This window comes from Theropithecus gelada, chromosome 7b (genome assembly GCF_003255815.1).
Source record: "Theropithecus gelada isolate Dixy chromosome 7b, Tgel_1.0, whole genome shotgun sequence".
In the NCBI taxonomy this organism is placed as follows: Eukaryota; Metazoa; Chordata; class Mammalia; order Primates; family Cercopithecidae; genus Theropithecus; species Theropithecus gelada.
Window position 1 is genome coordinate 22273642 of NC_037675.1, and position 25853 is coordinate 22299494.

The 25853-nt window shown below is 49.7% G+C and overlaps 3 protein-coding genes across 26 annotated transcripts; 1 reads left to right on the plus strand and 2 right to left on the minus strand.

The window, feature by feature from the left end:
- Window positions 1-1870: 1870 nt before the first annotated feature.
- NDRG2 (NDRG family member 2) lies at window positions 1871-10893 on the minus strand. Of its 22 annotated transcripts, none has more exons than XM_025391017.1 (17): window positions 10748-10846; window positions 9127-9190; window positions 8337-8416; window positions 7964-8005; window positions 7497-7602; window positions 7176-7296; window positions 6931-6993; window positions 5903-5963; window positions 5615-5701; window positions 5033-5089; window positions 4749-4852; window positions 4226-4270; window positions 3873-3924; window positions 3567-3614; window positions 3314-3349; window positions 3097-3148; window positions 1871-2873 (listed from the first exon to the last, which is right to left on the minus strand). In XM_025391017.1, the coding sequence occupies exons 3-17, from the start codon at window positions 8409-8411 to the stop codon at window positions 2707-2709; spliced, it is 1116 nt and encodes a 371-aa protein (XP_025246802.1). In that variant the 5' UTR covers window positions 8412-8416; window positions 9127-9190; window positions 10748-10846; the 3' UTR covers window positions 1871-2706. The 22 variants fall into 22 exon arrangements, with proteins under 22 accessions (XP_025246802.1, XP_025246812.1, XP_025246809.1 ...); XM_025391022.1 differs by having other exon boundaries at window positions 1880-2873; window positions 9073-9190; XM_025391018.1 differs by having other exon boundaries at window positions 1880-2873; window positions 10542-10763.
- Window positions 10894-15545: 4652 nt separating this feature from the next.
- TPPP2 (tubulin polymerization promoting protein family member 2) lies at window positions 15546-17541 on the plus strand. Of its 2 annotated transcripts, none has more exons than XM_025391042.1 (4): window positions 15546-15665; window positions 15874-16115; window positions 16369-16522; window positions 17263-17541. In XM_025391042.1, exons 2-4 carry the CDS (start codon window positions 15943-15945, stop codon window positions 17446-17448), a joined length of 513 nt encoding a protein of 170 aa, XP_025246827.1. In that variant the 5' UTR covers window positions 15546-15665; window positions 15874-15942; the 3' UTR covers window positions 17449-17541. The 2 variants fall into 2 exon arrangements, with proteins under 2 accessions (XP_025246827.1, XP_025246828.1); XM_025391043.1 differs by having other exon boundaries at window positions 15613-15678.
- A 651-nt stretch (window positions 17542-18192) lies between these two features.
- On the minus strand, window positions 18193-20183 carry RNASE13 (ribonuclease A family member 13 (inactive)). 2 transcript variants are annotated; one of them, XM_025391046.1, is made up of 2 exons: window positions 20057-20183; window positions 18193-19673 (listed from the first exon to the last, which is right to left on the minus strand). In XM_025391046.1, exon 2 carries the CDS (start codon window positions 19663-19665, stop codon window positions 19195-19197), a length of 471 nt encoding a protein of 156 aa, XP_025246831.1. In that variant the 5' UTR covers window positions 19666-19673; window positions 20057-20183; the 3' UTR covers window positions 18193-19194. The 2 variants fall into 2 exon arrangements, 1 of the variants encoding a protein (XP_025246831.1); XR_003120417.1 differs by lacking the exon at window positions 20057-20183 and having other exon boundaries at window positions 18194-18528; window positions 19117-19665.
- Window positions 20184-25853: the final 5670 nt, after the last annotated feature.

The following is a 25853-nucleotide window of genomic DNA, read 5'->3' on the forward strand; positions in this document are numbered from 1 at the left end:
TGTCCCCGTGGGCTAAACTAGAATGTTTAGCTGCTCGACATGGAAATGGGACATGGAATATGCTCTTGATTCTTGAGCTTTTCGTCACTCTCCAACAGAGTAGGGAGGTCAGTCAAGGACAAAACCCCCACCCCACGACTAGCTCCCAGAAGAGGGCATCTTTTTCTCTACCAAACTCAGATTTCTTATGCAGAGACATCTATGGGAAAGATACACAGTCATCACCCATTTGACTCACCCACCTACATGATAGATGTGTATGCACACACTCACCTATGTACACATACATGTAATGTGCTCCCATTTCTAGAGATTGCCCTGCTGACAGTGTTATCTATGTAGGCAGATATGCAGAAAAGACTTGCCTTCCTGTCCATAATACACAAGAGCAGCAAAGATTGATGCTGGTTATAGTTTTTTGCCTTTTCCTTGTGTTTTTCTGAGAAGCTACTTGGTCCCCAATGATTCCTATTATGCCGCTTCTTTTCTGCAGTGTGATACTTCAGCACTGTGCTGCCTGCCCTGCGTGGGGTCACCCAACACCCTCACCATCCAATAACACGCTCCACAACCCTGTTACCCAATACCTCCACTTCCCCTTCTGACCCTGGCCTACCACATTTAAAATAGACCCAGTTCTATGAAGGAGAGTGACGAAATGCTCAAGAATCAAGGGCATATTCCATGTCCTATTTCCATGTCAATCAGTGTGTCAGCACCAGACATCAAGTGCATTAGTCCTCAACTCAGTTCCATTGAGGAAAGGGTATAATTGCCTGTGGAGTTTCTATAAAGCAATGTAGCAAAAGACCTTGTAATATTCCATCACAGTAGTGTTGCCAATAATGCTACAAGGTCCCTCCTCATTTTCACTTCTTGTGCCTCAAGACCCTAAGAATCAGCCTGCAACAGCTGCAAAATAAGAATTCCTCTTGATTGTTCATAGTTGTTAAAAAGCTTCTTTATAAATAAACCACAAACAGACTTAGTTAGCTCCCAGATCTGTTGGATTCCATGAGGGAAGAGGAATTCCCAAGAGAAATCCTCCTTTTTGCTGCATCCCTCCTGAAAGAGTCTTCAGATGAAAATGAACTACGAGCAGCCCAACCCTTATAGTAAGTTCATGCACCTGGTCTACTGATTGCACTAAAACATCCAAAATGGAATCTTAGGTGACCCCCCAGGGAGGATCCTACAGGAAGGTGGGTCTCAAGATATCCTTGGGCACTTCTGTCATCAGCCTTCTTCAATTTTTTTTTTTTTTTTTTGAGATGGAGTCTCACTCTGTCGCCCAGGCTGGAGTGCAGTGGTGTGACTGTGGCTCACTGCAACCTCCACCTCCTGGGATCAAGTGATTCTCCCACCTCAGCCTCCCGAATAGCTGGGACTATAGGTGTACACCATCAAGCCCAACTAATTTTTGTATTTTTTGTAGAGATGGGTTTCACCATGTTGCCCAGGCTAGTCACAAACTCCTGAGCTCAAGTAGTCTGCCCACCTCAGCCTCCCAAGTGTGTTGGGGTCACAGATGCAAGCCACCGTGCCCAGCCTCTTCAATTCTTTCTTGAAGGTGGTGGTGGTGGTGGCATCTCTGAAATCCTGTGGCCTTTCTCAGTTACCCATAGTTGATAAGGAAGTCTCCTAAGATCTAAACGGTTCCTCTCTCCCAAGCTTAAAAATACTATCAATATCAAGGCAACACCATTGTATTGGAAAAGGGCCAGTTTCTACATGGTCATATGTTGTGAAGTGCCTATGCCACAAAGGCCCTCTCCCAGGGTTTATATCACTTTGAGAAGAGAATAAGAGACTTGGACAGGGAGAAGATAGGAAGAAGAGCATGATGCAGGCATACCTAGACAAATAATAGTAATGGTACTCAAATTCATCTACAGTTTATTGTTATAGCAGAAGTTGTGGGAGACAGGAGGGCACCCTCCACACATAATACAGTGTGGTCAGAGCCCCAGGATAGCCCTTTCCACCTCTATGCCAAGCCCCAAGTAGCCCAGCCCAAGCTTAGCTCCCTCCCCAGTCCCACTCTAGATGCACACTGAGAGCTACCAAAGTTAGTGCAGCCAAATGGCCCCAGGCCCCTTCCTGTTTCCCCAGCACCAATCCTTCCCCAACACTTGTTCATTGCCCACCAATTCCCATTCCAACTTCCTTTTTACACCCTGGATGTTTCTATCACATCCTGAGGACCACTAACCCACCAGCAAGTCTCCCCCTGACACACATTCATGTAGGTCCATACCCTTCAGAGTCCTAAAGGGTTAATGAGAAGCCATATCAGCTTTGGTAAATGGAGCCCCAGCCCCAAATCCCTCCCCTTGCAAATATGGGATAAGTAGGGAGAGTCTGATGGAGGCACCATGACAACTACAACAACCTCTTACCCCTCAGCTACAGACACCTAGATCAGGACAGAGGATACATGCCCTCTCCACCTTAACACCAAAATGGGGGAGGAGGAGAATTTAGGGGTCTGGGTCCCTAAGAGATATTAGGACATCTCTTTCAGGAGCTGGGGGGAATCACAGGTTAGAGGTCAAGGTTAGGGTAGCAATCAAAGATCAAGGTCATCTCCACACATGATCTGCCCTTTTTCCCTTGCTTACTCTGGCCCAATGCCCCTTCAGCACCTCCCAGGTTAGTTCTGGGGGAGGTGAGGGCTGGGTCCCACACTAGGGCAACAAGGGTCATTCAACAGGAGACCTCCATGGTGTGCCCCGGGGGCCCCGAAGAAAGAGTTCCAGACTCGCTGCTCTGAGACAGGGTGCGAGAGCGGGACCGGTTGCCATCAATGGATGCTGCACTGGTTAGAGAGGCCGTACGAGACCGGGACAGGCGAGTCATGCAGGATGAGGCCACTGTGGAGACAGAAGGATGCACAAGCAGTCAGAGAGAAAGTGGGGAAATGGGGCTGGCGACTCAGGGTGTGGTCCTTGGATTATGACTAGTTATAACTAAGCCAGGGGATCAATGAGCTCGATTGGGCAGATAGTGGTAAGTCCAGGCATTAACCTAAAACAGTTCCACCCCGTCAGTGCCCATCTCTCCTATAGTGCAGCAATCTCTTGTCCCCATACTCACTGTAGCCCATGCCTTGCAGGAAGTACTTGAAGGCCTCAGTCAGCTTGCCTGGCTGCAGAAGTAAGAAGAGGCAAGGGAGACAGTGAGATGAGGTTAGAGGCAGAGCTGGAGCCTGAGGCTGTGGCATTGTGGGGATGGGGTGTGTGGCAAAGGCAGAGCCCAATGCCACCAGTATCCTATGTCACTTCCCCATCCCATGGACGGCAGGGCTACTCACTTGAGTCAGCTGGGGCTGACCTCCAGAGTCAGCCATCTGTTCAGGAGAGCGCCACCCAGAAAAAGTGAAACATACATAAATGAGCCATGCGGAGAGGTGGAAAGGGTCTCTCTTCCCTAGCTTCTTCACTCCAGCCCCTTTGTTTTGTTCTTCGTTCACCCCATTTGTTCCCATGCAGGGCCCTGGAGGCTTAGCAGCTGAATTTAGAGAGGATATATGACTCTGGACAGGGGCCCAGGAGCAGGTTACTGACCTTGAGGAACGAGGTCTGGGTGGGGTCCAGTTTTGAGTTACATTCCACCTGGAGTAAGCAGGAGACTGAATGAATGAGTCACGCCCACTGTGGCCCCTCCCCCTATAAGGGACCCAGGAACCCAGACCCCATTCCCTTTTCTATCAGCTCCCTACCCAGTTACTCCTTACCAGGGATCAAATTCCTAGTGCCCCAAAGTTGATCTCCCTGTGCCAAACAGGGCATCCCCTTGGCAAGATACTCTTCTGACCACCACTCTAGGACCCCAGCCCTCCTCCCTCACTCATCCCAAAATCCCCTACTAACCACTGCATCTTCATGAGGTGCTTGGTCTCCTACCACCAGCATCACAGGACATCTAAAGATACAGTGTTGGGGAGAAGGCAGTGAGCCCCTGACACTCCCTCGCTGGCCTATGCCTAGAAGTGCAGCTGGAAAAACGTCTGGCTCCAAAGAGAAAAGAGCCTTCTGTGTTTCCCTGCTGATACCACCAAGAGGATTCAAAGGGGGAAGACCTAGAGAGAAGTGATTTACCAAATAGGATGGGGTGGGACATGACAAGGAAGTTCCCTGGCAAAAGATTCTCCTTCTTCTAAGGGATACAAGCTCCTAGGGAAGATCCAGGGAGACAGGCAATGCATTCTCTCTTAAAGTCTTACTTGAGGGTGATATCACCTCCACGCTCAAAGTTCAGGTCTCGGCGGCTGGAAAGGGGTTAAAAGAGTAGGAATTTTAGGTTGGCAATGCTATCTAACCAGATATAAGCTATCTCCCCCATGATGGAACTATCGCTGTCCCAAAAATGACAGTCAAATACTGGTTATTAAAAGTGGAAACCAAAGGAGAAGGTGGCAGGCAGGCCCCAAGGACAGCTCCTATAATCGCTTGTGCCCTAGATCCCTGGTCAGAGGGCAGCAAAAGGGGAGGAAGGGCACAGGATACAAGGTTATCTTACTTCTGGAAGTCCAATAATCCAAAGGAGGTAAACAAGAGAAGGGGGACAACCCCTTGCAATCCTTCCCACTGGCTCTGTCCTGAAGCTGCCCCCATTGCACACTAAATGCTGCATTCCTGGCACATTGCACACTACCCAGACCTCCCTCCCCTCCTGTGTGCCTCCCCATGACCCCCAATTACTGCTTCTGCATTTCTCTCACATGCATACACACGCAGCCCACCCACTTGTTGTAGCTGTTCCAGTACAATTCAATGTTATCCAGGTTGGGTGCACGTGTAATGATATTTCTGTACTTTTGTATCAACTCAGAATTTCCAGAGAGCTCTTCCTGAAGGAGATAACAAGGAAAAACATTAGGGATGGAAAGAGAAACCAACAATTACTGGAGGAAAAGAGGTAAGCCTTCTTCCTTCCCCAAATTCTGTCCCAGCTAAGGAAGTTAGCCCAAGCATTCAAGTTCCCTGCTGCACCCCTCGACTCTTCCACATCATCTTCTACAACCACTTACCTGGCTGAAAAGATGTCCAAGGATCATCTCCGGAATGGAAGAGGTGAGGCCCGTTAGCTATGAGGAGAGGATAGGTGAGAAAGTTCAGGATATTGGCCGGGCACAGTGGCTCACGCCTGTAATCCCAGCACTTTGGGAGGCCGAGGTGGGTGCATCACGAGGTCAGGAGTTCAAGACCAGCCTGGCCAAGATAGTGAAACCCCGTCTCTACTAATAATACAAATATTAGCTGGGCTTGGTGGTGGGCGCCTGTAATCCCAGCTACTTGGGAGGCTGAGGCAGGAGAATTGCTTGAACCCGGGAGGCGGAGGTTGCAGTGAGCCAAGATCAAGCCACTGCACTCCAGCCTTGGAAACAGAGTGAGACACCATCTCAAAAAAAAAAAAGAGAAAAGAAAAAAAGAAAGTTCAGGATATTATAAGAGACTTAGGCAAAGTGACAGCTTCACTTTCCTGCCCCTTTACTCCCTCCTTGAAGTTCGGAGTCCATCCAGACTTCAAGCATTAGACTCTACCAGAGCCTAACTGGATCCATACAAGGGGATCCCCCACCCTAGGTCTCAGCACACAGGCCCCTCCAAACCTTGTGGGCTGCCCAATCCATCCAACCCTTGGCATTGGGATCAATGTTGATGAGAACAAGACCTTCAACTGTGTCCGGGTGGTTAAGCTGAGGGAGAGAAGAAGGAAGGAAATGAGAAACAGGGCATGGCCTTATCCCCTCCCCGCTAAGCCCTACCCACTTTTGGACTCCCATGGAGCCTGACTCCCTGCCTAGTGCCCACTTCCTCCCCCAAACAGCACTAATAAACAGTAATCTCCTAATCAGTCTGGACCCTCCTTTCCCTTATCTGGGCTTTTTATTTCTTACAGCATATCTTGACAGGATGTAGGCTCCAGCTCCAACACCAACTCCAATTACTGTAGAAAAACTGTGAAAGGGAAAGAAATATATGCCTCACGGACTCTGCTGTCCAAAACCTGCCACAGCCCATCTCTTCAAACTCTTCACCCTCCCTCCTGAGTCCATGAGGACAAAGAAGGGCAGACACGGACCTTTCTTTGGAGGATGCGAAAAAGAAGGGCCCAAGGAGCCAAAGGTTGGCACGGGTAGTCAGGGTAGATCCCTGAAGTCTATCCCAGCTTTCTCCTGGAGAACTAGTGTCTTAAAAACAAACACCCATCCACCAGCCAACCAACACACTGTTTTTCTATATAGATAGCTCTTTGTCCATTCTCAATTTTCAAGAGCCAGTTCAACTTGTTCTACTTTAGTTCCTGGTTCCTCTAGAGGAACAGGAAGAATGGAACTTAAAGCAAATGTGAAAACAGACACAACTTTAGTGAACAAAGGGGAGAATGAGGAAAACAGCAGCAAAGTGCTGAACCAGAGGTGCTGAGCCCTGGTGTCTAGGAGAAGCTTAGCTAAGAACAGCACCCAGGGGTCAGCACCTCCCTCTGAATACCAAAGACACTTAGTCTGGCATTCTCTTCCTTCCTCCACTCTCTCTCACCCACAGAGCTCCCCACCCACCAGGTGTGGGCATGAAGGAGAGGGGAGTGGGAGAGAAAGAGACAAGTCTATCTGGTTCCTCAGGGATTATGTCACCCCCTTTTATTCCTCCCTTTCTGATCAGAGAAGGCCCTCCTTAGCCTGAGGCAGGGCCAAGCATAGACCCTTTTCCTTCCCTCCATCCATTAGGGCTACTCTGCTGATTCTGGCCAATTTTCCAAACCCACCACCTTTTCTCAATAATCAAGGTGGGAGCATGAAGGAAGAAGATATATTGAGTTCAGAAGCTGAAACTGGCTCAGGAACCATGGTGAACCTGGAAGTTCTAAGGGTCTCCTTGTGCTGGAAAGAGAACTCTGGTTTGGAGGGGTTCCCAGGACTCTCACTTTAGGTACTGTAGGACGCAAGGGATCATGTCTGCAAGCTGGTCCAGAGATGGGTACTGATATCTGGAAAAGAGAAGCACGTTAAGGAAGATACCAACCTGCCCTCGCACCCCCCACCTCAGGATATCCTACTCATTCTCTCCCAGAATCACCACTGCCCTCCCTTTCCTCCTTCCCAGTTGAACCTTTCCCACACCTGTCCTGTTCCTCACAGTCTGGTGAAGCGGTAACGACCTAACTCTTACCCCAAAGGGAACACAGGGGCTCCCTCTTCCATTCCAGGGGCATCCACATGAACCCGCACGAAGTTCTGAATGATTTCCTGCATGTCCCCGAATTGAAACAGTGGCTGGAAGCAAGATTTATCTAAAGAGAACCCACATCACCTCAACAATAGAATCAGACAGGGAAACATGTGCCCCAGTCAGAACTCACCCTTCTTTTCATGCCACAGACTAGGAGAGAACTTCTCCTTCCCACGCTGACCCCTCCCCTCCCTCTGGGTTTCTACCCTTCCTCCACAGCCTCTTTCCAGACAGGAGTGGGAGACGAATGAAGGTCCTTACAGTTGAGTCCCACATCGTGGTAGGTAAGGATCGCTGGGCGTTTGGGTTTGGGGGTGCCATAGACAGTGAAAGTGACAGAGCCATACGGTGTCTCCACAGAGTGAGTCTGCAGGAAAACAGGGCACCAGGAGCTAGGCTCAGAGAAGACGAGGCCAGAAAAGGAGCAACACCAAGGTCAGGGAGCTGGGAGTGGGCGGGCAAGGGGGAAAAGGGAACAAAGAATTAAAACAGGATCAGCAAGAACTGAGGAAAACACAACACTGGAAGATGAGTTTGAGGATAAGAAAGAATAATGAAGATTAGAGAGAGAAGAGTGGGGGGAAGGAAGGAGAGGTGAGAGATAGGGAAGGGAAAGGACAGAATAGAAGGGAAGAAAACGAAGAGAGAGCGGCCAAGCAGAGGCCATCTTTCTACTGAGGAAGAGGAGAGCCCTTCCTCCCACCTTGGGACTGCCCCCACACTGTTACCTGTCCCTGGTCCAGGAGGATTTGGGCAGCTAACTCAGCCTCCTGGAGAGACACACACAGACACACACAGAAACACACGACCATGTGGTGTCCCAGATGGAGAGACAGACAGACAAAGAGAGACAAGTAAAGACCAACAGAGACCAAAGACAGAAAGAGATTGACAAAGAGAGACATGGAAAGGATGAAGGTTAGTGTAGTGACAAGACAACGGCCTGACTCCCAATTGTAGTGTATGGGGAGAGAGACTAGGGTGGAAGTGGAGAAAGTAGTGGTGTGGGTTAGAATAAGATCAGGCTTGGGAAGTTAGAAGGCAAGGGGGATGCTTAGAGGTCTCGAATTTGGGCATGGGAGTCAAACGGTCTCTAATAACCTTGGCCGCCTCAGGCGTCTGTCCTGGCAGCAGTGGCTTCTCCTCTGTGATCTGCACCTCCTGCAGCTCCGCCATGATGCCTGGTAGGATGAGGAAACGAGACTGGGAAGTTGTCTCCACATCCCCACATCTCCTCAAACACCAGGCTTCCTCTCTCAGCACAGGAAGATGCAGGGAACAGAGGGAGCCATGGGTTGAAGACTACTCCAGAACACGAAGAGGGCCTTTCCTGCCCCCAGCTCCATTTCCAGGCTGACTGGTGGAAACTTTGGAAGAGGAATCAGGACACGGCTTCTCTTGATACTCACCATCCCCACCGCCACCCTCAACACCCACTCCTCCAGACCCCCTCCCTCCTCTGCCCTGGACCAAGATACCAGGGTGGGGCAGAAGCGTAGCTCAGATTTCCCAGGCTATCTTTAGGGTCTACTCCACACTCTCAGGTAGGGAGCGAAACTCGTAGCTCAGTGACTGAATATTCTAAAGGACAGGGTACCAAAAGACAGGATTTTGAGAGCTCACAATTGACCATGACCTTCAAGTAAAGCCCCAAGGTCGGCAGCTCAAAGGGGGCTAAAAACGACCAAAGTAACATGACCAAAGGGTGAGGTGGGGAAAACAACATAAAAGGGACATCTGTCCAACCAACCCAATGCCTCCCTTCCTCCCAAGACTCTTCCTCCCAACTCTGAATAAACTCCGTAAGTTCAACATTAGTGGGTGAGGAGCAGAGCACCTGGACAGACCTGCACAGGAAGGAGCCTGCAGCCTGCGAGGTGGGGTCACTTACTGGGCTCCTATTGGCTGGATGCAGTGGGATTAGGGGTCAGGGTTCTCACTCCTGACTCTGGGGTCTGAGAAAACACAGCAACGAGGTGAATGACATGGGAGACAGACCTGGGGTCTTTTAGTTACAGAAAGCCTCAGCCAAGACCCAGACTCTCAGGGTCATCAACCTCCGCGGGTCACTAACCCTCCCCAGTGTCTACTCCTGAGTCCAGAGAACACGTCCTCTCTAGGCTCCAGCCGGAATCAATACAGGCTACAGGGGCATCAGTTCAGGCTGCGCGGAGGAGAGAAGGAAGTGCTGATGTGGAGGAAGCCTCCGGATTCGAATCCCGGCTCTGCCACTCCCAGTGTGACCTTGCCCCAGTTCGTTACTACATTTGGCCTCAATTTTCTATCGGCAGGGGGACTAAACGCGGGGGACTAGGGGATCCCCAAAATTTTTGACAGCTCTCCAGTAAGAGGAGGGTAGCAGAGCATGGCTGTTTCCCTCCACAATATAAAAACAAACACAAAGCTTGGTGCCGTCGCTTCTCTCCTCTACCCAGTCTCCGTGTAGGTCCCACGAGTGGAGAAAGGGAGAGGAGGGCGGTCCCACAATCTCCTCCCGGTCTCCCCCGACGGCCCGCGAAGGCAAGAGCCATCGGGAAGGGATGGGTAGGACAGAGGGGACTGGCCGGGCCCAGCATCCGGAACCCGTCCCTACGAGTCCCTACGCAGCCCGTCCGCGTGGAGACGGACACCCTTGCGTGGCTGGTGCCAAGCGCCCCGGACCTTGCACACAATCTCGCGCGCACCCCAAACACGCCCTGCCGCTCTCGGAGCCTCAGCCTTTGTGCGCAGCAGCCGAGCGCCCCCTCAGTGCCGGCCCTTTCCCCAGAGCCGCCAGCTCCAGGGGACCGGGATCAATCACACCGCCCACCTACCCGGCTGGCGCCTTCCAGGCCCTGCGGCCCCTCGCCTGCCCCTCCCCCTACCTGCTGCCGCCGCTGCCGCTTCCACCTTCACTTGCCTTTGACTCGGGCCCGCCCCGGCTCGGGCTCCCCGCAGACCCGCCCCCGGCCCGCCCCAGCCCGCCCACGGGCGCTTGGCTCCCCGCAGACCCGCCCCAGACCCCCAGTAAACACGCCCCACCTTTCACCCCGCCCAGACTGCCGCTCAGGGAGGGGTTGTGCTGGGACCGGGGGACGGGGGGCGGGCGGCTAGACGCTTCCAGGCTCCTCTCGAGCTCACCATAACATTCCCCCCACCCCCCGCATTGGGGCGGTGTGGGGAGTGCGGGGATCCCTCAGCACTGCGAGGGATCCCTCGGCTGCCCTCAGCACCGCCCCCATCCATGACCTGGATCTGCAATTCGCACTCTGGCTCCTTCCTTCGCCCCCAGACTCAGTGGTGGGAACCGGTAGTGGGGAGACGAACCCGGGATACTGACACCCCCACGAGTTCGAATCCCCCCGCCCGAACACAGAGAACTAGATTAAGAAGGGAGGAGGTGGGCGGGCCGCCGCTGAGGAGGCGGGGGTCTCGCCCGGTGGCAACGGCAGGTGTGCCGGCGCCGAAAGGGGGCACGGGGGAACGTCGAGGGCACAGCAGTTCCGACTCCCTAGTGCCCAGAGTCCTGGTACCTCTCCTCTCTTTGCTGCGTCCAGACGCCTGCTCTCCGGCTGCTCCGGGAGAAGTTGGACAACAAGGCGGGGAGGGGGGGCGGGGAATGCGGGGGGCCGCTATAAATAGAGGGCGATCGCGGGCGACGCGGGGGGGTGGAAAGGATGGCCAACAGGGACTCTGGGGTCAATGCCTCAAGGGGCGACGGGGGAGGGCCGGGGACCCCCAGAGGCTCTGACTCCTGGGTAAACAGGCGCAGGGGCGGAGTTAACCCTGCGGGGGTGGAGTAGGGGCTTGGGTAGGACGCAGTGTCCCGGGCTGGGACCCAAGAGACCCTGTGGCTTCGCCGCTAACCCCTCCCAGTCCGGCCCAGAAAAGGAGACCAGCTCAGGCCCGCTGAATCGCAATGCCCAGGCGATGGTCTCAGGGACTGCCGCGTCCCTCTCGGTGCCCGAGTGGGTTTGCCACTCTAGACTTCACACACACACACACACACACACCCCAGATGAGCCCTCTTTGTGCCCCTCAGAGGAAGGCTCCCTGGAATGAGGTAGTTGATTAGATAATGTGGCTTAAGGAAATTCGAAGTTGTTTAGGCAAAAGGAAACCTGACTGAATTTCTCCCCTCCTGCCCCCCTTGTAGCTCCCCCAATCCCAGGATCATATCCACCCCAACCCCCTTCAGACTGGTTCCTGAGTTGCCATTTCGGGGGCTGGGCGTCAGGCCAGTCAGGAACAATGGCCAATGGAACTTGAGCTGCCAACTGCAACACCAGCACCGACTGCCCCCCCAAGACCCCCAAGTTCCCCTGCCCCCTCCTGCCTGGGAACCACCCTCCCACCGCCACCCTCACCACCCGCAATACCCCTCCCATCCAAGGAACATCAATGCCCCTTTCATCCCCACTTGGCAGGGTCTACTGGAAAGAAGGAGAGGCCAAGAGGGAGGAGGTGACCCAGAGTAGGAGAACTGGTGGGGCTAAAACCCAGCCTTCAACAACCCCAAATCTAAGGCCCCCACTACATTCCCCAATTTGGAGCACCCAACTTTTCTTCTGTTCCTTTCTCCCACTCCCTTTATAACTTTTTCCCCAGAAACTGGCACATAAGCTGGGCGCCCTGGCTCCTCTCCTAGGCCCCTCTTCCCTCTGGATGCCAGTTTAACACTCTCCTGGACGAGGAAAGGCCTGCTGGAATAAGGATCATAGCCAAAGGTGCGGAAGACAGGAGAGATCTCACCAGCCCCAGAGGAACCTGGGGAGAAGGAGAGCCTGGAGTGAGAACTTTGTCTGCAGGCTTTTCTTTGTCGAAAGTAGTCTTACTTGGAGTGGGGGAGGGAAGGACCTGAAGGTTCCAGCATCTAAATTCGTCTCTGGGTCAGGATGACTCAGGGGGAACCTGATAAGGGGCCGACGCAGGGGCGCAGGGCAGGCAGGAGGTGGGAAATTTCCACTGAGATCCATTGGCTTCCTAGACGTAGGGGTCCCACCCAGTCTGCTGCAGGCAGAGGTAAGGCTGGTTCTACCCTAAGATAGGGTTCTTCCATGTCAGGGCAGCTCCCAGCCCGACCAGGGTATAAGTGTTGCAGGGACAATCTCTCTCTCAACTCTTTCCCTTTGGCCAGAGCAGCTTCAAACTATACCTTCAACTAAGCAACAGTTTTAAGTATCTGTTATGTGCAAGCCACTGTGTAGATGAAATTCAAAGTGTGAGTCTGTTCACACCCTCTCTAGATGTTTGTGATGAGAAATGACATTTTGACATTTGTCAAGAGAAGGTACAAACACAGGACAAGTTAAGAAAAATTATGTATATATAAGATCAATCATCTGGACAATAAGTCCTGTAGCAGTAGTTTCCCACCCTTCTTGAGTGGGTGATCAGAGATTTCCAACCCCACATAATAGTTTTTGTATCCTCTGATGGAGAAAATACAAACTATGAATTCATCAATACTTTGAAGTAAGTTTCTGTCACAACGTCTGTAAATGTAGTAATACCTACACATGCAAGGCGTATTATTTACTCAGTTTACACTCACTCTTTATACATACAGATTCTAGGGCCCTTTGCAAGATTTCAGAAATCCTCATGCCAGAAGGCTGTGGCCCACAGTCTAGAAACCATTTTCTTACTATAATTCAGAGAAGGAAAAGGGCTTTGTTCCTAGGGTGAACCACCAAGATGAGAAATGCAATCATGGAATACTTGAGTGGGCATGAGGGGCATTCTATCCAGGCAGAGAGAGAGCATGAAGGACAGTCTGGAGGCAGAAACACTCGGGTTACTTTGGAGAACTGAATAGTAGCTTCCCATATATTATCCCCTAATACCATAAGGTTAGTGTTATTGTCCTCACTGTACCGATGAGAAAATTGAAACTCAGAAATGTTTAGTGACTTGCCCAAGTCCACTCAGCTAGTAAATGACATATCTAGGATTCATTTTCCCACCCAGATCCATTCCACTCCAGGGACTATGCTCCTTCCACTACCAAGTAGCCTGTCAAGTGTATAGCAGTTAGGCCATATGACCCCAGCTGAAGAATAATCTGGTTCTTAGGGTTTTTGTTTTGGGATTTTTTTTTTTTCTTTGAGATGGGGTCTCACACTGTCAGCCAGGTGGGAGTGCACTGACACAATCCTAGTTCACTGCAGCCCCAAACTCCTGGGCTCAAGCAATCTTCCCACTTCAGCCTCCTGAGTAGCTGTAGCTGGGACTACAGGTGCATGCCACCGCTCGCAATTAATTTTTTTATTATTATTTATTTATTTAGAGACAAGGTCTCACTTTGTTGGCCTCCCAAAGTGCTGGAATTATAGGCGTGAGCCACTGTGCGCCGCCCAAGAATGATGTTGATGAGAGGTGGGTGATGTTTGGTAGGGTAGATTGGGGCCTAGTTAGTTGTACAGGTCCTTGAATGCTAAGCAAGAAGATTTAGCCATGAGAAGCTGTAGTATATCTTGAGCCATAGAATGTTCCTGAGCAGGAGTAATAAAAAATACTGCTTTGTGAAAATTAATCTGATGGGGAGGAGGTTATAGAGATGGATTATGGGTGCGTGGGAGTGAAGAATTAGATTTAGGAAAGAGATCATTTAGAAGCCAGAGTAGTCATCCAACTATGAGATGATAAGAACTTGGATAAGGGTGGAAGTAATAGGAATGGAAAGAAAGGAGTAGATTTGTAAGACAAAGAAAAAAAATAGAAATTGGTGGCATTATTAGATGGGAAAAGGAGGAAAGTCACCCGTCTCATTGCTCTGTTTTAGGATCCATGAGGTTCATCTATCTGTAGGGCCTCTGGCCACAGAAAAGGCCGAAGAGAGAAAACCCTGAGGAATATCTTTGACCTGCATAGAAACTTATCTAAAGATTTTCAGAGTCTGAGCCTCACCCTCAGTCCATCCCAGTTTTATCCTGAGCTGTCCACATCTGTTACTCTCCATGGCCTACTGGACCCAACACTGGAAGCCATTTAAAGTTTCTATTGAGACTGGCCTTTTAAAGCCAGTGGGATTCTCCATGCTACACTTGAGCCTGGAGACTAGAAAAAATGCCAGCCTGTTTTCATTAACTGCTATGGTCTGAATGTTTATGTTGTCCCCAAATTCATATATTAAAATCCTAACTCCCGGCCGGACGCAGTGGCTCACACACGTAATCCCAGCACTTTGGGAGGCTGAGGCAGGTGGATCACTTGAGGTCAGGAGTTTGAAACCAGCCTGGCCAACATGGCAAAACCCCATCTCTACTAAAAATGCAAAAATTAGCTGGGCACAGTGGCTGGGCTAATCCCAGCTACTGGGGAGGCTGAGGCATGAGAGTCGCTTGAATCCTGGGGCTGGAGGTTGCAGTGACCCAGGATCATGCCACTGCATTCCAGCCTGGGCAACAGACAGCAAGACTCCATCTCAAAATAAATAAATACATAAATAAATAAAATCTTAACTCCCAAAGTCATGGTATTAGGAGATGGGGCATTTTGGGGGGTGATTTAGTTTTATGAGGGCAGAGCCTTTCTGAATGGGATTTATACCCGTATAAATAGGCCCAAGGGAACTCATTCACCCTTTCAACCATGTGAAGACACAGCAAGAAGGTACCATCTCTAGACCAGAAAGCAGCCCTCATGAAACACTGAATCTGCCCATGCCTTGATCTTAGACTTGTCAGCCTTCAGAACTCTGAGAAATAAATGTCTGGTTTTTTTTTTGTTGTTGTTGTTGTTTTGAGATGGGGTCTCACTCTGTCGCCCAGGCTGGAGTGCAGTGGCGCGATCTCCGCTCACTGCAAGCTCCGCCTCCCAGGTTCACGCAATTCTCCTGCCTCAGCCTCCCGAGCAGCTGGGACTACAGGCGCCCACCACCTCGCCCGGCTTATTTTTTTGTATTTTTAGTAGAGACAGGGTTTCACCGTGTTAGCCAGGATGGTCTCGATCTCCTGACCTCGTGATCCGCCCGTCTCGGCCTCCCAAAGTGCTGGGATTACAGGCTTGAGCCACCGCGCCCGGTCGTCTGTTGTTTATAAGCCACCCAGTTTATGATATTTTGTTATAGCAGCCCAAACAGACTAAAACAACTTCCCTGGACTCGCCTCAACTTCTGTTGTGGGGCAGAGCATAAGGCAATTTGACTGAGAACCAGAGGATGGGTAAGCTTGGTTGAAATGATCGAAATGTAGTCATCCGAAAAGGTCAGAAAGTTGGCAGTTTGCTCAATTCAGCATGCAAGATAGGAAGACCAAAAGCCCCCTCCTTTGAAGGCAAGGGCTGTAGCTGAGACCAGAAGTGATGTCACATAACCACTGCTGAGGTCATAGAAATTTCCCTCTCCTCCCTCTGTCTCCTCATTTACAACAGCCAACTGGCTACCACATATCTGCACACACTTAAATACAAAGGCCGGGAAGGGTCAGATCACTGTCCAGGTAATCTTAGGTACATAAAAGAGGTGGGGGAAAGAGAGAATCATTCAGTAGGTAGGATCCATATTGGTATCTCCAGTGCTGGGAAGGGGAGACTCATGCTGTAGTTGTGTAGGTGCAGTAGGAGCTGGGAGGGAGAGAGGAGACACCAACAGGGAAGAGGGGAACTGTTCCTGTTGCTGACTGATTTTACCTTAACACTCATCCACTTTACTCCACAGTCCTCCCTCCCCCTCCTCCTTCACCCCCAAGTCTCTCCCACGACTGCCCTCCCCCACCTCTAGCTGATCATGGCATCAGAGGCAGAGAAAACATTCAATCGGTTTGCTGCCTTTGGAGAATCATCAAGCAGTGGCACTGAAATGAACAACAAGAACTTCTCCAAGCTATGCAAAGACTGTGGCATCATGGATGGCAAGACGGTCACCTCCACAGATGTGGACATCGTGTTCAGCAAAGTCAAGTGAGGAGCCAAAGATGTGGGGGTGGGGGTGAGAAGAAAGTGCGAGGTAGTTGGCCATGGAAGGGTTCATGTGGCGGAACATTTGCAGTGGGCCTACCAAGCACCACAGGGTACCTGGCACTGTGCTATTCTTTGTCATTGAGACACTTACTGATAGGACAAAAGAGGACAAATCTGAGTGAGGTAGGAGTTGGACCTTGGAAGGTAATGCTTTTGTGCTCCAAAGTTTCTGGATTTCTGTCTAACTGACCAGGGCCAAGAACGCCCGAACCATCACGTTTCAACAGTTCAAAGAGGCAGTGAAGGAACTGGGCCAGAAGCGCTTCAAAGGGAAGAGTCCAGATGAAGTCCTGGAGAGCATTTATGGACTCATGGAGGGCAAGGACCCAGCCACCACGGGCGCAACTGTGAGTGACAGTCTTCATCCCCTTGACCCTACTTCCCTAAATCCCCATTGTTCCAGTCTACCCTCCCTAACCCTGCCAACTGTGTGACTGTAGAGACAGGGAAGAAACAGACTTTAGAGATCATCTAGATATTCCAGAAGTCAGGAAAATGTGGCCCAGAGAAGGGAAGCGACTTGCCCAAGGTCCATGGCTATTTTAATAGTGGATTTAGACTAACTTCCAAGTGTCCAGTGTCTGAGCCAGGCAGGTAGGGCTTGGTGGCTTTTGGAGGACATTAGTGTAGAGGATTTGGTACCTGATGCCCACTCCTCTTTCAGTTCTTATTTAGGGTTTAATCTCAGGCCTCCTGCCTCTCACCTACTCCCTTTTTTAATTGTCCTGTCTGAACTAAAAGCTCTTTCTACAATGGATATTGGGTTGGGGAGTGGGAGTGAAGTCCTCTGGCAGCAACTTAGTCAGAATAATTTTTGTTTCCTCTGGAAGCAAAAAAAAAAAAACCACCCTCCCTCTGCACACACCACACTCATTCCCACACCACACTCCTCCTCCCCCACGAGTGAATGGCTCTTACCAGAGTTCCTGCCCACAGCTGCATCTGGGCCCTAAGAAAGCAGCACCCCATGCCAGTGGCAGAGCAAGAGCTCCAAGCACTTGTTCTAAGTATCTCTGGCCATCTTTGGGGAAGGGATATGACAGGGTAAGGAAAGGAAGAGGGTTCAAATCCATCCTCTGGCTTGCAGAAAGCAACAACAGTGGGTGCAGTGGACCGTTTGACAGACACCAGCAAGTACACCGGCACCCACAAGGAGCGCTTTGATGAGAGTGGCAAGGGCAAGGGCATTGCCGGACGGGAAGTGATGAATGACAACACAGGCTATGTGAGTGGTTACAAGGGTGCTGGCACCTATGATAAGAAGACCAAGTAAGGAGGAGCTTCATCTTAGCTCACTAGCCCCCTGACCCTGCATGTTTAACACCAGGGAACTTGGAAAATAATAAACATCTGTGTGTGCAGCAGCTAAAATTTCTGTCTATGAGGGACAGATGGGCCTACTAGTGTAGAGAGAGGGAGAAGAGGCAGCGCAGGAGTGTGGGTTCTCAACAACAAACCCTTCACTCTGCTTAGCCTTATGCCTATCAGCCATCAGTTAGCATTCCTCCTCAACAGTTGCTTCCAAGAACAGGATGGAAGAATATATTTGAAGTTAAGAGATGAACCAGATGTGGAGGTAAAAGTATTTGCTACTTGTGTTCACATATTACTGATATTCACCTCTCCACCCCCACCCCCTAAAAGGGTGTAGCAGTTCCTGATGTGATGGACTATGACTGTATCATGTATTAGATCCTTCCCTGTCCCTCCACCTTCCTCATCTGTTACAGTTCAGGTTTTTTGGGTGGAGAAGTAGAAGCCAGCTAAGGTGGCCTGACTTCTATTACAAATTTGTTCCAGAGCTAGGGTAATGGGAGAGTCTATTTTCAACACCCAGCCCAGCACTAAGTTTTACCCCACATCACCTCCATCATGGTGCACATGGGACAGAAGAGCTTACAGACTGCTAAGGGTAGCTCAGGAAGATGGCCAGATGGGGGAGGCTGCCAGGATTCCAAGAGCAGGAGTTCTGGGGCACTGAAGAAAAAGCAATTAAATCACAAAGGAGTCAGGTGTATGTTCTTAACTTTTTATTTTGAAATGATTATGGATTCACAGAAAGTTACAAAAAAAAATAGTACAGAGGGGTCTCTTGTGCCCTTCACCCAGTTTCCTCCAATGGTTACATCTAACGTACTCAGATGTGGTTTTAGAAATTTATGTTTGATTAGAGCTGGGCCTGCCTCATTCCCTGCCTGGTCAGGGGCAGACTCTGGAGTCTGGGGGATTTGGGAGGAGCTTCTGGAAGAGAAGGGAAGCAGGAACCTCTGTGGAATGGATGAGAGAAGATACCTTGAAATGCCAGTGAGCCAAGGTAAGAAGACTGGAAGAAAAAGAGGTTGGAAAAAGGAAGGCAGGGTGACTAAGGTGGTGGGGAGTTGTGGGGAGAGACAGTCCTAGGCTCCATAGTAAGAGGAAAGAGGAGAGGAAAGTTATATGTAGGGAGAAACAATGATTTCACAGAGAGAAACAGGCTGGAAACTGGGGGTTGCGGGGAAGTGAGGCTAACATGAGTCTAAAGGCCTCAGGGAGGTTCCTACAGCTAGCCATATCCCCTGAGTAGGTGGGTGAGTGGAGGGAATTATAAGGGAACTAGGGGAGGCTGAGACGAGAAGGGTGGTGGGAATGGGGAGGTGAGACTCAGAGCTGGTGCCTGTTGCCATGGTGTGAGCTGAGGCCCTGGGCCTCCATCCAGGACTTAGGATCTGGCCCAGTGGGTGGACAGTCACTGCCAACTGGACACAGTCAACTTCTTGGGTGGGTTTTACTGTCTCTGGGAGAGGGAGGATGATGAGGAGGTGGGGGTGAAGAGGGGGTAAACAAGCTGGAAAGAACCTAGAAGATAGCACCACTTCACATGGTGATCAAAGCCCTGGACATTTTCCCACCCACCTGGTCTCTTGGGAGGGGACTCTGCCTGCCTCAGAAGTCAGGAAGGAAGTCTTGTTACAGGAATCAGAGTGTTGGAAATGGAGACAGGCTGGTCTGTGGTGGTAGAGGTTGGGGAATGACTCAGGAATTAAACTCCCGAATAGAGACCGATGATACCTATTGGATCAGCTTCATACTTGCGGGAGCAGAGTAGGTAGAGCTTCTGGTTGGTCAGGGTGCTATCGTAGTAGCAACTGGTGGGTGGCTGTTGGTAGTTCAGGGAACAGACCGTGATTGGGAAGGAATCCTCGGTGAGCGTGCAGTATTCATTGTAATTATCACAGAAGTTGTCACTATACTTGCAGAACCTCTTGATGACCTTCCAAGGGGCATGTATCACATAATGGATCTTTGGGCAATCCGAATTTTGCACCTTGCCCCGCATATAGGACATCAGACCATTACAATAGCCCTGGAAACCCTTTGGGAAGATAACCCTGGGATAGTCAATGTTTAAAGCATAGAATTTCTTTTTGCCAATCTGCGCCTTGATGTCCATGACCAGAGTTGGCCCTAGAACAAGCTGAAGGAAAAGGAGCCGGGTCACAGCTGGTGCCATTCCTCCTGCTGGTAGAGTTAAGGTGGTTGGGGGCAGCAGTGGGCCTGGAGTGACTGTCTGCCACATCCCAGAGCCTCCAACATTCCCAACCCAACAGTACTTTAGAGATCATCTCACCCATAACCGAGTTCTCATGACCCAGAAAGAGGAGATGCTTGCCCAAGGCCACCCAGCCAACCACCCAGCTGAAGGTGAAGCCACCCCACCTTCAGCCACCCCTGCTCCCTTGGTCCACCACAGAAATCTCAGCCTCTGCAAAGTTTGTGAACTGCAACACTTGCAGAATACGAGCTCTAACTGGCCTTGGGTGAGAGACTCTTCCCAATTATCCTTGGGCCCCTGGCACTCCTGCTAGTAAAAAATGCAGAGAAGAAAGAAGGAGCAGACTGACCTGATAATTCTCTGGCAGCTGGGAGGAAGGACAGGAGCTGAAGACAGCTGGGTAGGGATGGGTGTTCTTCTTGCCGAGGCCAAGACAGTCAGGAGATGAGGAGAGGCTAGAAAGGTTTCTGAGTAAAGGTCAGTCTGGGAGGAAGGAATGTCCCCTGAGTTTGATGAGCCCCTGTGCTGAGGGGGTTGGATGGGTGGGAGGAAAGAGGCATTGCTATCTGGTCTCCTCCTCTACAGTGTCATTGGAACACTTAGTTCCAACCTCCCTGCCAAAAGTTCCTAAGTGTCTGGGCTTTCTTTGATGTTTTCTCTGTTCCATAGCCTGTGCTCTCATGGCAAGGTGAGTAGGAAAGCACTGTTGTGTTTCTAAGGAACAAAGTGCTTCTTATTCCTGACCCTCTGAGAACAAAGCGTTCGCCACTTTGTCATCCCACTCACAGGAGCCCAGGAGGGCATGTACTCAGGGGCCTCCCACCAAAGTGCTGGGCTGAGAATCAAAGACCTCCATGTGGACTCCCCACAGTCCCTATCAGCCTTACTCCTGTCACACCCACAGTGCTCACCTGTGACCTCAGGCCTTGTCAGAGTCTGAGCACTACTGGAAATGTCTGCATGCTGACTCTGAAGCCTCAAACTTGGCAGGTTGGATTTGAAAGCATAACCCGAACATGAAAAGCTGTGGATGCCAGAGCCTGGCGTGATCTGTTTCTTACTGTTGGTTGGTCTCTGAGTGGTTTGCCATGCTGGGGAAAGGGCCACACTCCTATCTTTTTCATCAACATCTTCCCTTTCATCACAATCAAAGAGCTAACTAGCTCCCTGGAGCCTGCTAGCCCTCACTCTTGACTTCCACAGGTCACTCAGCCTTGTCTGTCTGCAAAGTGTCTTCCAGATTTGGGGCCTCCTCTTAGGACAGCCTTTTTACCTTTACTGGACAGCAGAAAAGGGGAGTCAGAACACAGAAAGCTGAGTGCTCCAAGGCCCCCAGTATAGCTCAGGAGGAGGGAGTAAAGCCCCAGAGAGACAGATTGGTGTTCCTCATGTACAACCCACTAAACTGGCACTTTCTGACAACACAAACTACAGTCCAAAATGGAATCCATCTTCCTCACAACTTGTTTCTCTTCCTGTGTTGTCTATCTCAGTTTCCCTGGTTACCTATGCAAGACACCTGAAAGTGATTCTAGACCCTGCCACCTCCCCAATACCAGCTATGGGGAGGCAGTCCTGCATGGTGGTGAAGATAAGGCTTTTGAGTAAAACAGACCAGGAATTGAATCCTGCCTCTGCAGCTTATAAGCTGCACACCATCTGTCTGTTTACTAAATCACTGAAAGCTTCCTTGTTTCATCTGTTCATGAGGATAGTATTTTTTACCTCATGGCAGTATTAGGATCCATTAAGATGTATATCAAGAGGTTTTAGACCAGTGCCTGGCACATGGTGAGTCCTCAGTATGAGCCTGAGTCCATCAGTCACACAGCCCTGACAATCTTAAACTTTTCCCAAGCCCATCTCTTCCATTCTTATTTCTTTCTCAGCAGATGCTCTTGTCTCTCCTGGACACCACACACACTCCAACTCCAGTAAGACTCAACTCAAGTATATATCTGATTCAACTTCAAGAGAAAAAATGTGGTCCCTTCTTTCGTCTAAAACTCTGCAATAGCTTGTTTCTCATAGGGTAGGGGTGCCCAATCTTTTGGCTTCCCTGGGCCACATTGGAAGAAGAATTGTCTTGGGCCACACATAAAATACACTGTCACTAATGACAGCTGATGAGCTTAAAACATGCAAAAAAATTCATAATGTTTTAAGAAAGTTTACGAATTTGTGTTGGACTGCATTCAAAGCCATCCTGGGCCACACGTGGCCCGTGGCCCATGGGTTGGACAAGCTTGTCGTAGGGTATAGTCCAAACTACATCTCACAGGACATAAGATTTCCCATGATCTTGCACCTGCCCATGTGTGCAACTGCGTCTGCATCCCTGCTTTATTCCCACCTTGTCCCTCACCTCCTCCATGCCCTATCTCCTGCTGTCTCCTCTATCTGGAACCCTGCTGCTGCACCACTCCTTCTCGCCCCCATCTATCTCATGGTGCTAGCTCATAGAAAGACTCAACCCAGAGGTTCCACTTAGAAAGCCTCTGGTTGTAAGGCCTCCCCAAGGAAGTGGGCACAGTCAAGCAAGTGAGGAGAGATCCCACATGGGCAGGTGGCTCATCTGTATTCTTCAGGCTGCTCAACAAGACAACACTGAGTGGGTGCCGATGCAGGGTGTTGCCTGAGCCTGGCTGACTCAAGCCCTTGCTTTGAGGAAGCCAACCACATTGTGGTCCCTGCCTTGAATCATGCCACCTCTTCCCTGGTCCCTCAAGGCTGCAGCTTCCCTGAGAATAGAAAGGGACTTTTTATACCTTTTGGTCTTCCTCTTCCTTCATTCCCCACCCACCCATCATTGCTCTTCACTCCCCACACCCAACACCACTCACTTCTGCCAGACAGTTACAGAAACTGAACAGCACGTTATAGAGGAAAGCACTCAGAACTTAAATAATATAATGATGATGAGCCTTTGGGTTCCCAACTGCAATCCTGGTGATCTGTTCCCTAAAATCCTATCCTAGAGGTGCTGATGAATAAGATTACTTCATCCATTCTGACATCCTCATCAAGGTGTCATGTGCTCTGTAAGCCTGAGATTAGTGGGATTGTTGTCCCATTACACTGGGTTTTACATACTCAAGCATTACCCTAGGAATGAAAAACTAAGTTCTAGAGGGACAGTGGCTTGCTCAAGGTCATATGTCTAATTCAGTAGTTCCAGGGACAATTGGATAATGTCTGGAGACATTTTTGGTTGTCACAACCAGGACTTGCTACTGGCCTGTGGCCAGGGATATTGCTGAACATCCCACATTTCACAGGATAGCTCCCATAACAAAGAATTATCCAGACCAAGATGTAAATAACACTGAGGTTGTGAAGCCCTGGTCTAAATAATTAGCTAATCAAATTTCTTAACAAAAGCAGACTTACTTGTATCTTATGTGTTAATGAAAATGATAAACATCTGGGACTTCAAAATATTTTTGTTAAACAAATGTTGATTGTAATGGTGCTGATTCTACCAGCAAAATGTGTATTGATAGTTCACCATTGAAACAATAACTAAGTTGTTTTTCCTGTAAAGATGACCCTCTGCATGTAATCCTTTACACATTCTCTCCCTGCCCTCCCCAATGGTAAACATTTGTAGAACAACTGGCTACGGTGGCAGGTGCAAGGGTGACTCCCTATGACTGAGGAGAACCCCAAAATTTTGCCTTGAGTGGGCTCACCATGATCTCATTGGCATTACCCTTTGCCCTGTCCAATTCAAGTTGCTCAAACAATATACTGTGTCATGGACAGTTCCTGAGCTGTCCTTGAAACCGAAGGATTGCCTCAGCCATCTCAACCTTCTTCTCGTAGCATCACCTCAAACCCAGGGCTGAAGTCCAGAAGCTGCATTGTCAGTTCCTCATCTGCTAACCATCTCTGTGGGCTGGTAGCAATCCCATCTCAGACTGGGATCATTGAGGAGCAGACAGAATGCCTTCTAAAAGTTGAATCAGTTAGGGTCACTTATATGCAAGGCATTATGCTATATACTGTGAAATGTGCAAAAGAAGTATAACAGGTGGTCCTCGTGTTGTGGGAATTGACAGTCTATGAGAAAGATAATACATACATATGAAGAAATAACCAGTGATTCAAGGCAGAAAATTATACATTCTGAAGACAGTAAATGCTGTAGGAATTTAGAGGTGAGAAAGATGTCTCTGAATTTGGAGGGTGAGAGAAAGTTTTCCTCAGGGGTAACCCTGGCTTGGAAATGGATCTCGTGGTGAAGTTAGAAGTTAAGCGGAGATAAAGAAGATTATGAAAGACATGCTTGAAAAATGGGGGGAAATCCGTCTGGCTGGGGTTGAGGCACTCAGTGGGAGAAAAGTCAGAGATAAAGTTAGAAAGACAGATTTGCCCATTTGTGGCAGACCCTGATTACCAGGCTAAGGAAATGATACTTTGCTCTGTACATAAATGGGGAGCTGGGAGGGCTTGTGAGACAAGGCTTCAGTGAACCCCCGAATCAGTTTCCTCTTTCCTCCATCCTGGCTTGTCTAAAGGCATTGGTCTGGGAGCCAAGGATTCCAAACTTCTGTCAGTGCTGCCTCCTTCTGACCCACAGCTGTTCCAGGAAAGGTCATGGGAATTCAAGGACCTGAAGCAAGTCCCACATCTGATCTCAACTTGCTGTATGTTTCACTTTCTCAGTCTACAAAAATGAGCCCATTACCTTTATTTATCAAAGGACCAACAAAATTAGGATAACAGGACTTGGATCTGCCCTTGCTTGGAAGGAAACTCTCATGGGCTTTCCATTGGTATCCAGAGGCTGTGTGGAACTCCGGAAGGCAGAGAGGCTTGGCTCTGAAGGGTAGGCACCAATCCAGGACCAGCCCTCCTCTCTCCCTTCCCCCTTCACTCCCTCCCAGCACAGGCGAGAGGAAGCAGCAGCTGTTGTCCTGTGGGGAAGACAGGCAGAGGTCCACCTGGCACTGTTGGGATTTTCACAACACCCGCCCCAACTTAAACACACACACACAACAGCAGCCTAAGGAGAAGCTCGGCCAACAGCAGTGACTTCGACGATAGAATGAGAAGGAAGCAGGGGTAAAGACTGCTGGTGTAAGGGACTTTTTCTTCCCTTCTGTCTTCTCTCCCACAATTTTGTCTTCTGCTCTTGCTCTCTCTAAGTCTTTCTTCTCCCTCCTGTGAAACTCCTGAACCAGTCCCTGGCCTGATGCCTGAATCTTTTTCTTCTTCCTAACCTTGTCCCCCTTCCTCCATCTTTTTCTGTTGCCCCATGAATGCAGTGAAGGCAAAATAGCAAAATTAGCCTACCAAGTACAAGGTGAAGCACATCTTGGAAGCTGGATAATTTGGGCACACAAACAGAATCACCTCCCTTATCCAAATAATTGAGGCAAAACAAAGGTTTCAGTTGAATTGCACATATGGTAGGTTCAACTCTATTTCAATTTTCATGTGCAAACTTAAACCTTTACTCTCTTTTCCCTTTGGACTGAGGCAGTAGGGCCATGTTTATTTCACTTTCACACAGTCCTAAGGCAGCCTTCTACACAGCCCAGCATACTCGAGTTGAAGAACAAACTAGGATAATTACAATGTCAGGAAAACACAAGTGCAGAGGGAAGTTTAAATCATGGCTTGAAAACATCTCACTCTAGAATAATGAGAAGTAGAAAGGAGACCAAGCTAGGCATTCAAATGAGCTTGCAGCCTTCCGCCCAGCCTCCATTCCAAAGGCTAGACTGGCCTCTGCTGATACACATTTGATACACAGCCTGGTTTAAACCGTGGGTTTTATCTCCTAACATTCATGTTTCTACAGCAGCAGGGGCATAATTCTCTATCTAGAACTTCTATCCAGAAGTTCAGCCTGCAAAGCTTGGGACACCTTAACAAAGAAGTGAACAGCTGTTCCCCTAGCCAAGGCCTCGCTGAGGACAAACCAGAAGAGCCAAAGGCCTGTGTGAATTTGTTCTTGATTCTCTTTTGCCATCTAGTGGCATTTCTCATCTCCAACACCACATTTTCTTCTAAAGATCCTTCATCCTGACCCCCAACCCACAGCTGTGCTGTCCATCTACTAAAATAATGTCCTCTTGGACTCAAAACAAACTCCCCATCCTCCTGACTCAGAATCATAAATGCTGGACCAGAACACA

Excerpts from the sequence above, each read along its gene's own strand:
- NDRG2 (XM_025391013.1), bottom strand. The coding sequence starts at position 8,411 with ATGGCGGAGCTGCAGGAGGTGCAGATCACAGAGGAGAAGCCACTGCTG. Across the intron at positions 8,006-8,336 it reads AGACGCCTGAGGCGGCCAAG|GAGGCTGAGTTAGCTGCCCA; the intron begins GTTATTAGAGAC and ends GTGTCTCTCCAG. Across the intron at positions 3,149-3,313 it reads GTCAGCCCCAGCTGACTCAA|CCAGGCAAGCTGACTGAGGC; the intron begins GTGAGTAGCCCT and ends TTACTTCTGCAG.
- TPPP2 (XM_025391042.1), top strand. The coding sequence starts at position 15,943 with ATGGCATCAGAGGCAGAGAAAACATTCAATCGGTTTGCTGCCTTTGGA. Across the intron at positions 16,116-16,368 it reads ATCGTGTTCAGCAAAGTCAA|GGCCAAGAACGCCCGAACCA; the intron begins GTGAGGAGCCAA and ends CTAACTGACCAG. Across the intron at positions 16,523-17,262 it reads CAGCCACCACGGGCGCAACT|AAAGCAACAACAGTGGGTGC; the intron begins GTGAGTGACAGT and ends TCTGGCTTGCAG.
- RNASE13 (XM_025391046.1), bottom strand. The coding sequence starts at position 19,665 with ATGGCACCAGCTGTGACCCGGCTCCTTTTCCTTCAGCTTGTTCTAGGG.